The 12,153-nt window shown below is 42.3% G+C and overlaps 2 protein-coding genes across 3 annotated transcripts in view; one reads left to right on the forward strand and one right to left on the reverse strand.

Annotated features, from left to right (window-relative positions):
• Positions 1–12,153, forward strand: part of astn2 (astrotactin 2) — a gene marked incomplete at both ends in the record, with an annotated part of 637,213 nt that overhangs the window by 422,699 nt on the left and 202,361 nt on the right. The gene's annotated exons all lie outside the window — the stretch shown is intronic.
• Positions 3,038–8,706, reverse strand: LOC311037515 (uncharacterized protein). Of its 2 annotated transcripts, XM_084046695.1 has the most exons (8): positions 8,611–8,706; positions 8,272–8,313; positions 7,517–7,601; positions 6,510–6,604; positions 5,800–5,871; positions 5,468–5,539; positions 4,080–4,151; positions 3,038–3,434 (listed from the first exon to the last, which is right to left on the reverse strand). In XM_084046695.1, the coding sequence occupies exons 5-8, from the start codon at positions 5,804–5,806 to the stop codon at positions 3,256–3,258; spliced, it is 330 nt and encodes a 109-aa protein (XP_083902821.1). In that variant the 5' UTR covers positions 5,807–5,871; positions 6,510–6,604; positions 7,517–7,601; positions 8,272–8,313; positions 8,611–8,706; the 3' UTR covers positions 3,038–3,255. The 2 variants fall into 2 exon arrangements, with proteins under 2 accessions (XP_083902821.1, XP_083902820.1); XM_084046694.1 differs by having other exon boundaries at positions 5,468–5,871; positions 8,611–8,705.

Here is a 12,153-nt window from a genome sequence, read left to right on the forward strand (position 1 = left end):
GGAGGGAGACACTTAACCCGTTCAGGCCGGGAAACGCATCTGTGTCGTTTTAGATTTGAGCTAAATAGCAGATCTACAAGCTCATAGTGAGCTTGTAGATCTGCAGGGAAAAAAAGATCTTGAAAATGTGTGCAAATCTTTTAATATATATATATTTTTCAAAGCGAACATTTGTAACTCAAATATTTACTTCTGGGGGTCCCTGGAACAAAATATTTTACAAATGTTTGCTTTAAAAAATATATAAAAAAACAATGTCAAGGACCCCCAAAATGATATGTATTTGGCCGCTGACCCTCCATCTCAAAATATTTTGTTCCATGGGCCCCCAGAAGCAAAGATTGGAGTAAAAAAAATGCACTAGAATATATATATTCAACGATTTGCAACAAATTTTCACGATTTAAAAAAAATAGCAGATCTACAAGCTCATAGCGCGGCACTCGGTGCCGCGCTATGAGCTTGTATATCTGCTATTTTATAGCCCACAGACGCGCCCCCCGGATTGAACGTGTTAAAAGCCTCATGAAAGGCCTCCTGTGTTCATCAAGATGCCAGATATGAAAACATAATGTCAGACCTTGATCTTGAGCAAACTCCCGTTTGATAAATGAAACAGATTGCAGGCAATGCTGCACACGGAAACGCACACACTCTCAGTGCCCCCCCCCCCCCCCCCCCACCCTTCCTTTCCACAGACAAAACAAACTGAGTGCGTCCGACAATTCGGCAGACTATCCGCTCTTATCCAGAGGGACTGAATAAAGTGCAAGATGGGAGTAAACGGCATGAACCATAGTCAACCAACAAGAACAAGTCAAGTAAAAAGAGAGCCAAGAAAACAGTTAATGGCTCACACGGTGTGGGCGAGGATGCATGTATTTCAAATACCCCCCAAGTATGTTTTTGTTCGTATTTATTTTTGAAGAGACATTATGCATATTTGAAGTGTTGCTGCTTAAATGTAGCTACAGTAGTTTGCATAGCCAGATATAATGATAGGAATAATAAACTGTATTTGTATAGCACCTTTCGTGACATGAAATGCAGCTCGAAGTGCTTTTCAGAGCAAGAAAGACTAAAGCACAAGTGCTTTACAGAAAAAGTACAAATAATTTAACAATTAAGCAAAAAAACAACATTAAAATAATAGCAAAAAAGGCAGTGAATCAGGCAAAACAGTGAGGACATGAGAAAACAACACAGAGATTTAAAAATCAACTAAAAGCAAGAGTGAAGAAAAAGGTCTTGAGCTGTGCGTTAAAGCTATCCACAGAGGCTGATATAGGGAGAGGTTTGTGGTGTTTTATTATGTAAACTAGTGATGTGCGGGTCGGTTTTTTCATGACCCGCCCCGACCCGCCCCGCCACGGAACCCAACCCGCCTCAACCCGCCCCGCGAAACCATACATAAATCTATGGCTCTCGCGGGGCGGGTTGAGCCCCCCTATAATTCTGGTTAGAAAATAATCTTCAAGTATACACCCCAAGTGTATTCAAACTGTTTTATTGTTATTATTCTTATTCTTATTAGGAATAAAGACAAAACAAGAGCATGTGATTTAAAAAAAAAAAAAAATTGGCGTGTGAGAGCGGCTGACCCGCTCACCCGCAGCCCGCATAATTGCCTCTGAAATCCTGACTCGACCACCCGCGCCGCGGGTTGACCCGCGAATCCGCGATAATCATTCCCTGTGTGCGTGGTCAATGGATGAAATGGTTAGCAGTGGTGGTAAAAATGACTCACATGTTTTACTTAAGCAAAAGTATCAATATACTGCAATGTATAGAAATACTCTGTTACAAGTAAAAGTCCGGGAATGTACTTGTGTAAAAGTACAAAAGTATTGGTATCAAAATGTACTTAAAGTGCCAAAAGTAAAAGTACTCCTTGTGCAGAATGTCCCATTTCGGAAGTTCAAAATGTCTAAAAGATCTTTTGAAAATAGCAGATCTACAAGCTCACAATGCGTCGCATCGCGAGCTTCCCACATAGCAAAAAAGACCTGGCAAAGTTATGGCCCGGATCATGCTGTTTGTCATGGCCCACTCGGAGCAATGGTCTATACCCCCTGGTCTGGCGCCAGATCGGTTTGCCAGAAGCTCAGACATACATGAACCGTATATGGGCCAGCTGTAAAGGGCCACACTGTGCTGACCCAGTGATGAGCCAGAACATAGCAAAAAAGACCTGGCAAAGTTATGGCCCGGATCATGCTCTTTGTCATGGCCCACTCGGAGCAATGGTCTATACCCCCTGGTCTGGCGCCAGATCGGTTTGCCAGAAGCTCAGACATACATGAACCGTGCATGGGCCAGCTGTAAAGGGCCACACTGTGCTGACCCAGTGATGAGCCAGAACAGTGTTTCCACTGCTGGCCCAAACATGGGTCGCCAGAACAGGGCCTGAACAGTGTTTCCACAGCTGGCCCAGACATGGGTCACCAGCACAGGGCCTGAATAGTGTTTCCACAGCTGGCCCAGACATGGTTGGCCAGCACAGGGCCAGAGCACTGTGTCCATACTTGGCCTAGGCATGGTTGGCCAGAACTAGCCCAGAACAATGTGTCCATAATTGGCCCAGATATGGGTCACCAGCATAGGGCCAGAACACTGTGCCCACAGCTGGCCCATACATTTGCCAGGACAGGGCCAGCTGTGGACATAATGTTCTGGCCCAAAGCTGGCAAAGTTATGGCCCGGATCATGCAGTTTGTCATGGCTCGCTCGGAGCAATGGTCTATACCCCCTGGTCTGGCGCCAGATCGGTTTGCCAGAAGCTCAGACATACATGAACCGTGCATGGGCCAGCTGTAAAGGGCCACACTGTGCTGACCCAGTGATGAGCCAGAACAGTGTTTCCACTATGGAAACAGGAGCACCTATGAAAAAAGTCAACTGTAGAAGTTAAGATGGGGTGTGACAAAGGTCTTATTTAGGGGGGGTTGTGCTTTAGTCAGGCTCTCTCCTTTAATCAAGCCATACTAAATGCCATACACAGGCTATAATTGACTAAGATAAAATAAAAACAAGCATAAAGTTTTCTGCTTTTTTATTATTAAACTGCAAACCATGTGAGGCAAATGCGTGTATGAACAATGCAGTCAACATTTGGAATATGTGAACAATGCAGTTAACAAGAAACTGTAAACTGAAAAAAAAAGTAGTGCTTTTTTGCTGAAGTGACGGTCCTCCCTCGCCAAAATTTAACTCACAGAATTTGACGTTCCGAGTCAACAAATCTCATCATGTCCATTATACATTTCCGATGTGACAACTGTGAGTCACAAAGAACTGTACCAGGAGACCCTCATCCACGTAGCTCGCACCTCCCTCAGAACCAAGGTTCACGCAGAGATGGCAGACCTCCTCCACGAGGCTGTTGTAGATGCTGTTCTGGCCATTGTCAGAACAGAACTGATGAGATCCGAGTCCTGAAATCAAAGCAAACATAAGAATGTTGTTCTTTAGTCAAGTGGCTTAATTATTGGTAAAATAGTAAATAAATAAAAACCTGTGTAAGAAAAGAGGGGGGAAAACGCAGCATCAAAGTAAATTTATTATTTAGGCTTGTATACCCAAGGGATGCGGTGACCTAGTGGTTAAGAGGGTCAGGCTTGTTACCGAGAGGTTCCCAGTTCGACTCCCCAACACGACACTAGGTATGAAAATCACCGGGTGATTAACAATCCTGCAGGGTCTGGCAAGAAATAAGTTACTGCAACTTAGTCCAAACCCTGGGTAAATAACGATTTCTTCCTCTTCCTCTTCCCAGGAGTATTTATTTTTCTATGTGAAAAGAACTTTGTATGTGCTTTATAAATAAAGCACTTAAAAACTTAAGCTAGTGATGGTACACCATATTATCAATATTGGCAGACATCTTAAGTAGTATATTAAAACACAATTCCTACATACTGTAGGCTATATGGGGGGGGGGGGGGTAAGTAATTTTTGGTGGTGCTACCTACTGAAAAGTTAAGTGGCACCAGTGAAAAAGTTACGTCTGGAGCCGTGACCCCATCCCAGAACTAACTGTATCTACGTAAACACACCATGTCTTTCTAGACAAGACTCACTCTGCATTGGAGCTCCTTCACATGCGCCTGTCTCTGTCTCTTCTGCCCCCACCTCCACCTGACGCTGAAGCCCTGAAATCAAAGCAATCATGAGAATGTTTCTTCAGTAATGTGTCTTAATTATCAGTGCAACGGTAAATAAAACCGCAGTAAGGAAAAATAAATCCATTTTGTTTAGAACAAGAATTTGGAACTAAAGATGAGATGTGGTCATGACCAAAAGCACAAGGTCACAGGTACAAGCATAGATATAAATACCTAGATGCCTCATCCGGCAATGGCCGATGGACATTCTCAGTAATTAGCATACATGGTCGGCATTTTTGTTTCTTGGAGAAACTGGCCAATCACCGCGGGTCTTTCCCGTCACATGACAGAATCTACGGTGCGCTTGATGTGCTGCAGCACCATGCCCTGAGTGCACTGAAGAAACAACCCCAGAAGTCCCTGGAAAAACAAGGCTTTGATTGGCCTGTAGTGTCGCCGCCCATTGTAAAACAATAATGGATACTTCCGTGTTACTTCCTTGTAGCCGTCAAGGAAAATCTCATAAGGAAGTGTCATACATCACGTGGTTGCGTCCATAGAGATGCGCCATGACACTTTCGGTGGCATAACATCTACCAGAAGTTCAGTGAATACATTGCAGTGGATGAGAGCCTTCTGGACAGCTCGTATCAAACATTATTTTCTGAACGAATGCAACCTTTGTGTTTTGTCATGAGCTCAAAGACTGGAGTCCTCATGCACGCGCAGTCATTATCATACCTTCAGTGTAGAGTAGGCTATTATTTTAGAACACACCCCTCTAATTCCTCTTATTCTGATCAATCTGATTTTCTCATTTTCGTTGCAAGTTCAATATATTTCGCCTTCACATCTGCACAACTTGATGTAAAATTGTTTCTAAAACAGCCTGTTTGAAACAATTTGTCTATAGCGCCGCTGATACTGTACAGTATCAATTAGACTATCTTAGATTTATTCAATCATTTGACATTATATCTTAAAATCTATAGCCTAGTTTGACTATCGACCCAACACTAATACTGATGAGCTCAGCCACTTATCATTATTCTACTGATGCTCTGCGAAGAGATCAAACGTGACATGTTTAGCCTAGATGTTGGTCCGATCGTTAAAGTTGATATTTGAATTAAAACGTTACTTTGTTTAGCTGAACATAAGCTGGCATATATTGCAGCTGTTCTGCAAAAAGGAATGGTCAAAACTACCCAAAAATATGTGAGCCAAACTTGTGGAAACATATTCAAAAATACTTTTTTCAATAGGGCTGTAACATAAGAAAATGTAGGAAAAGTGAAGCATTCTGAATACTTTCCGGACTGACTGTACGTAAACACCCCATCTTTCTAGACAAGACTCACTCTGCATTGGAGCTGTTTGAGAACCCCCTGTCTCGGTCTCTTCTGCCCCCACCTCCACCTGACGCTGGAGACCTGAAATCAAAGCAAACATCAGAATGTTTCTTTAGTCATGGGGCTTGATTCTCGGTGCAACGGTAAAAAAATAAATAAATAAAATAAAATGCAGTAAGGAAAACTGGAGGGAAAAAAAAGAAAAAACAAATCCATATTGTTTAGAAGAAGAACTTGGAATTTAAGATAATTTAAGCTCAGTTATTAATGGCCAGACAAGACCCCTATTCCAGAATGAACTGTATCAATGTAAACACACCATCTTTCTAGACAAGACTCACTCTGCATTGGAGCTGTTTGAGAACCCCCTGTCTCGGCCTCTTCTGCCCCCACCTCCACCTGACGCTGGAGACCTGAAATCAAAGCAATCATGAGAATGTTTCTTTAGTAATGTGTCTTAATTCTCAGTGCAACGGTAAATAAAACAGTAAGGGAAAATAAATCAATTTTGTTTAGAACAAGAATTTGGAACTAAGGATGATGTGCTCTGTGCTGAAGTGTGGGTCATGACCAAAAGCATAAGGTCACAGGTACAAGCAGCCGAAATGAGTTCAGTCACCCGAAAGACTTGGAGTACTGCTACTGCTCACTTCTTTGTGTCATCATTTCCAATTTCACTTGTTTATCCTGTATGAGTCATCTCTGATTGGATAACATTGGTATCTGACCATAACATGCATGTTCTGTTTACTAAACACCTGGAGACAGGGAGACCCCTGTTACTGAACACTTCATAGTAATTATTGCCATCCGAATATAGATATGTTTATCTTTTAATAAACAAAATCACTTACTGCACAATTCTTTAAAAAATAGCAGTAGCTATAGAATAGCAGTGTTCCTTCATGATTGACTAAATTAGCTTCTCAATTCTATATTGTATGTCCCAGCAAAGTTGTTAGAAGCCAATTTAAGATAAGGGTTAGCATTAAACAACAAACAAAAAGGGTTTTGTGTGTGTGTCTTCCCCGAGTAGAACTGAAATTCTTACCAGTTGGATTTTGAGGTCGGGGCTATTTTGTAGCCGCTCCTCCAGGTTTTCTAGGGATTGGGTATCAGCTAATGGCAGCAGATTTGGTTCAACACCTATGAGAATGAGAAAAGCTTTATCACATCACAGGTTTGCAGGTGTAAAACAGTGGGTGTATTTCCATAAAGAAAGGGAAGAAGATGGAGCAAGGGGAAGAGAGATACATTTTAAAAAACAACAATGCATCTACATATTTACACAAGAATAAAGTAACTTTATTCTTTTAAGCCTTAGTCAATTTAAGACATTTAATGAATAGAGTAACATCCTCGCCTTTATTCCAACAGTCGATTCATTTGTGGATTATACAGTGAGCTGCACGTTTTCATTTTTTTCCTCCTTTTTAAAAAGGCAGTGAGCTTGTAGATCGGCGGTAGTGACGTGGCGCATCTAGTGAAAGCCGGAATTACACAATTTACATGTAAATAGGAAGTAAACGAGGGGGGGGAATGGCGTTCGGCCACAGATGGGATTAAAGCACTTCTTTATTGAAAAATATGAACTAATACATTGCACAAATACTCTGGACACCTACTTAACATTTGGGGCAAGCACCTTATGTTTTGCATTTCTACATGTTTGGAGACATACAGCTCCAGGTTTTACCGGTGACATTTCAGGGCAAACTGGGGGTGTGGTCACTAAGACTCTCGTAGATACGAAAGTAAAAGTCAGATTTGATAAAATACATATACGATAGTCTTGATCTAAGGCTTTAGTGAAGCCACACTTTAGAGCGTTTGTCACCACGGTCCATATTTCAGTGACAGCATGCCTGTTGCTCACTCGCATCTAAACGCGGTGTGTGTGCGGTGCAGCGTAAATGAGTCACGCAGTCAAGTTAGATAAGTCCTGACAGATAGTCAAATACGTCTTTGATGATATATATGCCTTGTTTGAACGATTATTAGCACACCAAGGAAAAAGATAGCGCAGAGATGCAACAGAATCAACCAGATTGAACTTACTTGCTGTGAAAATAACAGCTGCTGATCAGACAGTAATGAACTTCTCCCATGCGCTGGAGTCATACAACCAATGACAATCACAGCCCTGCAAGGAAAGAAATGTTTGATTAACTAACAATACAGTATATTCAAACTCTAATTTTGTTTACAGTTGTCATATTACAATTCACCTTAAAATAAGTTATAAGTAGCTATATCATATCAGTGGTTCTCAAAGATTTCCATGTCAATTGTATTTGGCTTCAGATTTGAAAAGGTTGTGCGCCAAGGAACCCCACAAGAGAAGTGTATTTACACCTGGAGGAACCATCTCTAGAAACCCACTTTAAGAACCAACACATTAAATGTACAGTGGTTCTCAGGTGGGGTTCAGCAGGGACCCTCAAGATTCCAAATGGACCCTTACAGGCCTTTAACTCTGAGAGTACCAATTGAACCAAATGGACCCTTACATATCTGTAACTGTGAGTGTACACATGTAACCAAATGGACCCTTACATATCTGTAACTGTGTACACATGTAACCAAATGGACCCTTACATATCTGTAACTGTGAGTGTACAAATGGAACCAAATGGACCCGTACAGGTCTGTAACTCTTACAGATATGTAAGGGTCCATTTGGTTCCATGTATACTGTCAGTTACAGACCTGTCAGGGTCCATTTGGTTACATGTGTACACTCACAGTGTACAAATGGAACCAAATGGACCCTTACGTGTCAGTAACTCAAGAGTGTACCAATGGAACCTTACCTTTGACTTGCTTATTAAAAGTCCCCCCTGGCCTACAAAGCCCTGCAATATAAGTAAAATAAATATAGATTATTGAGGCAACTTCATGATAAACAGTAGAAAAGGCCACACACCTATGTATTCTATATACAAAAGGCAAGATACTTTTGTTTTAATAGCATGTTGTCTTTTAAAACGTCCAAACAAACGGTTTGTGTTTACAAGGAAATACCTGTTACACTACAGGCTAACTAACCAACAGAATCTTACATTATGTGCAGCATATGTTGAGTCACAACGTTATTTCTCAACCATTAATGTTCGGACGTGATCTAAATAATTATAAATGCATAAACATACCTCTTTTTGCTGTTCTGTGTTCTGTCGACGTCTCCCAAAGACAATCTCAGTCACAGCTGCTGCTGATTAGACCAGCTGAGCTGGTTATCCCATGCGCTGGAGTCATGCAACCAATGAGAGCACAGGACACGGGGGTGTGTTCTGAGGGACGACCAATGAGCGCAGGTTTTATCGGTTGTCAGGGAAACCATCACGACCAATCACCGCAGGCTCTTGTCTCTCAGGCAATGGGAATAGAGTTGGAGGGTTTTCATTTTTTGGCATCAAAATATACTTCAGTACTCAAAGTAAAAGTACTCATTATGCACAATGTCCCATTTTACAAGTTATCATGTGTATAAAATCCTTTGGAAATAGCAGATCTACAAGCTCACAACGCGTCACAAAGCGATGTGTTGTGAGCTTGTAGATCACAGTGGTGTAAAGTTAATAAGTGTATTTACTCACTGTACTAAAGTAACATTTTTAGGTATTTTTTTTTTACTGGAGTATTTCCCATTCTCAATACTTTTACTTCTACTCCACTACAACTTAGAGACAAATAATGTACTTTTACTCCACTACAATTATTTGAAAACTTTATACTTAGTTACTTTGCAGATATAAATTATAATGAAAATAGCAGATCTACAAGCTCACAACGTGTTGCATTGGCGCCGTGTTGTGAGCTTGTAGATCTGCTATTTTCAAACATTTTAGTACTTTTACTATTGATACTTTAAGTATTTTGATGCCAATACTTTTGTACTTTTACTCAAGTAACAATTTGAACACAGGCCTTTTACTTATAACAGAGTAAAAGGCTCTGTCATGTCATTTAACTGGGTACCCCTGGAACCCCCTCAACCCAGTTTGAAGGGTCCTTGATGATCTGCCTTACTTTTTACTGCATGTAGAGACACATATTGGTGTGGTGGGTGATTTCGGTAGCTTTATTGTTTAATGATTCTTGTGAGTTGTTGTTTTTAACTTTTTTTGTGATGTGTTGAATGTGAGAACTGATTCAATACTGTTAAACTGTCCTTGTTATTAAAATCATTCAGACTCCTCAGGAGGAACATGCGCTTTTGGGTCTTATACTGACACTCAGCTTCAGGGAGAACCATGCATGTCCACAAGTGGTCAGAGAGCGCTTGTCACCTGCATATTTAAAGAATGACAGTCCATTGTTATTGCATGTGATTTTGTTTGTGTTTATGGAGAAGAGAATGTGGCAAGACACCCTGTGGGACCCCGGTATTTAAAACAATATTACAGGATGTCAAACCATTACATGCTGGAGTCTGTCTGAGTTACAGACCCATGTGGAAACCCCTCAAAGGAGGGTTTTGAGTTTTGATTTATTCATAGTTGACAGCCAATCAGGAGTCCAGTCCCACATGTGTGGGTTCTCAAAGCCTGTTATGGAACAGGTGTTCAAACTCTGAGTCATGTGTCATTTTTTACAGAGACAGCCGTGTTGCAGTGCCGTTTTGGAGTATAAGAATTACATATTTTCATAAGGACTTTGTTGCTTAGCTCATGTACAGCTGATGTTCAGGATACTGGCAAGTGCATGTGAGTATCAGTTCCACGTACAGTTCCATTGGAGAGTGTCTGCACTACTGTTTCTTCTTCAGGAGTGTTTGTCATCACTGCCATTCACTTTGCTGCATTATCCACGTTACATTCGTGGTGAACGGCTTTGTGCAATGGAGCGAGGTGGGCCACCTCCCACTCAACCCCGGCAAGACTAAGGAGATGCCGGTGGATCCCCGAAGAAGCAGGAAAGGTCCCACCAGTACCCAGCATCATCAAAGGAGAGTCGGTGGAGCTGGTGGACAGCTACAAATTCCTGGGCGTGCACCTAAACAGCTCGCTTGACTGGTCCGATGATGCCAATGCACTGCACAGCAGAAGAAAGAGCAAGCTCTTTTCACTCAGAAGGCTCAGAGGGTTTGGGGGGGCGGGCAGGATCGTGGGTGCCCCCCAGGAGGGGATGGAAGAGGTTGCCATGGTGCGAAGAGCAAAGACATCCACATCCAAAACACAGCCAAATCTGGCAAACAGATCTGGCCCAGATCTGGCTCACTTATGGCAAGCCGGTTCCGGCATGACAAAAAAACGGACCGTGCGAGGCACCGCGCTACGGGCGCTAAACTGTAGTCAAAATAAACTAAACTACGTCGCTACTCACATAAACAAAGGTTCTTATGCGTCCTTCAATGTCGGAAAGTGTCAGAACTCTTAGCACATCCCCATTGACTTTCAGTGGTAGTGTGCTGAGTTCCGACATGACATGGTAGTTCCGACATGGCATGGTTTGTTTTCTGCTCAAAATAGTCTATTTTACAGTGTGGGTGGGGTGCTGAGAGGTTACCCACCCCGGAGAATACACTTTCAAGGTCCACATGTCGAAGAGTCCTTGAGCAAGATCTGAACCTTATTGCTCCTGGTACGCAGGTTGCTGCCTTGCAGCCTTTTTAATCCAAGGGACTTGGATAAAAAAGGTGCCATATAAATGCACCATTTACCATTTAGGATTCAACACATCCAAGCCAAAGAGACCCCATATATGGATATAGCTGACCTGTTTTGACATCACAGTGTGACTCAACCAGCTCAGCAGAAGGGTATACATGCCAAAACGCCCATGTGCAAGGGCTCATGTGCATGCACCCATGTGCGCGAGATCGCCCTTTAGGGCTTGTTAATTATAAGGCTAATCTGGGCCAAATAAGCCCATAAACACATACAGGCCAGATAGAAGTAAGGCTAACCTGTGTGCCAGATACAAAAATGATAAATGAAATGAACCCAAAACACCTGTGGGCCAGATACAAAAATGCCCAATGTGGGCCAAATGAACCCAGAACACATGTGGGCCAGATACAAAAATGTCTAATGTGGGCCAAATTAACCCAAAACACCTGTGGACCAGATACAAAAATGCCCAATGTGGGCCAAATGAACACAAAATACATGTGGGCCAGATACAAAAATGCCTAACGTGGGCCAAATGAACCCAAAACACCTGTGGGCCAGATACAAAAATGCCTAACGTGGGCCAAATGAACCCAAAACACCTGTGGGCCAGATACAAAAATGCCCAATGTGGGCCAAATGAACCCAGAACACATGTGGGCCAGATACAAAAATGTCTAATGTGGGCCAAATTAACCCAAAACACCTGTGGACCAGATACAAAAATGCCCAATGTGGGCCAAATGAACACAAAATACATGTGGGCCAGATACAAAAATGCCTAACGTGGGCCAAATGAACCCAAAACACCTGTGGGCCAGATTGTAAAATGCCTAACGTGGGCCAAATGAACCCAAAACACCTGTGGGCCAGATACAAAAATGCCCAATGTGGGCCAAATGAACCCAAAACACATGTGTGCCAGATACAAAAATGTCTAACGTGGGCCAAATTAACCCAAAACACCTGTGGGCCAGATACAAAAATGCCCAATGTGGGCCAAATGAACCCAGAACACCTGTGGGCCAGATACAAAAATGTCTAATGTGGGCCAAATGAACCCAAAACACCTGTGGACCA

The sequence above is a fragment of the Gymnoscopelus microlampas genome (genome assembly GCF_963454915.1).
Source record: "Gymnoscopelus microlampas genome assembly, chromosome: 21".
Classification (NCBI taxonomy): Eukaryota; Metazoa; Chordata; class Actinopteri; order Myctophiformes; family Myctophidae; genus Gymnoscopelus; species Gymnoscopelus microlampas.

Coding starts and splice junctions, on each gene's coding strand:
- LOC311037515 (XM_084046694.1), bottom strand. CDS start 5,558: ATGTTTGCTTTGATTTCAGGTCTCCAGCGTCAGGTGGAGGTGGGGGCA. Junction 4,152..5,467: donor TCAAACAGCTCCAATGCAGA/GTGAGTCTTGTC, acceptor CTTTGATTTCAG/GGCTTCAGCGTCAGGTGGAG. Junction 3,435..4,079: donor TGAAGGAGCTCCAATGCAGA/GTGAGTCTTGTC, acceptor CTTTGATTTCAG/GACTCGGATCTCATCAGTTC.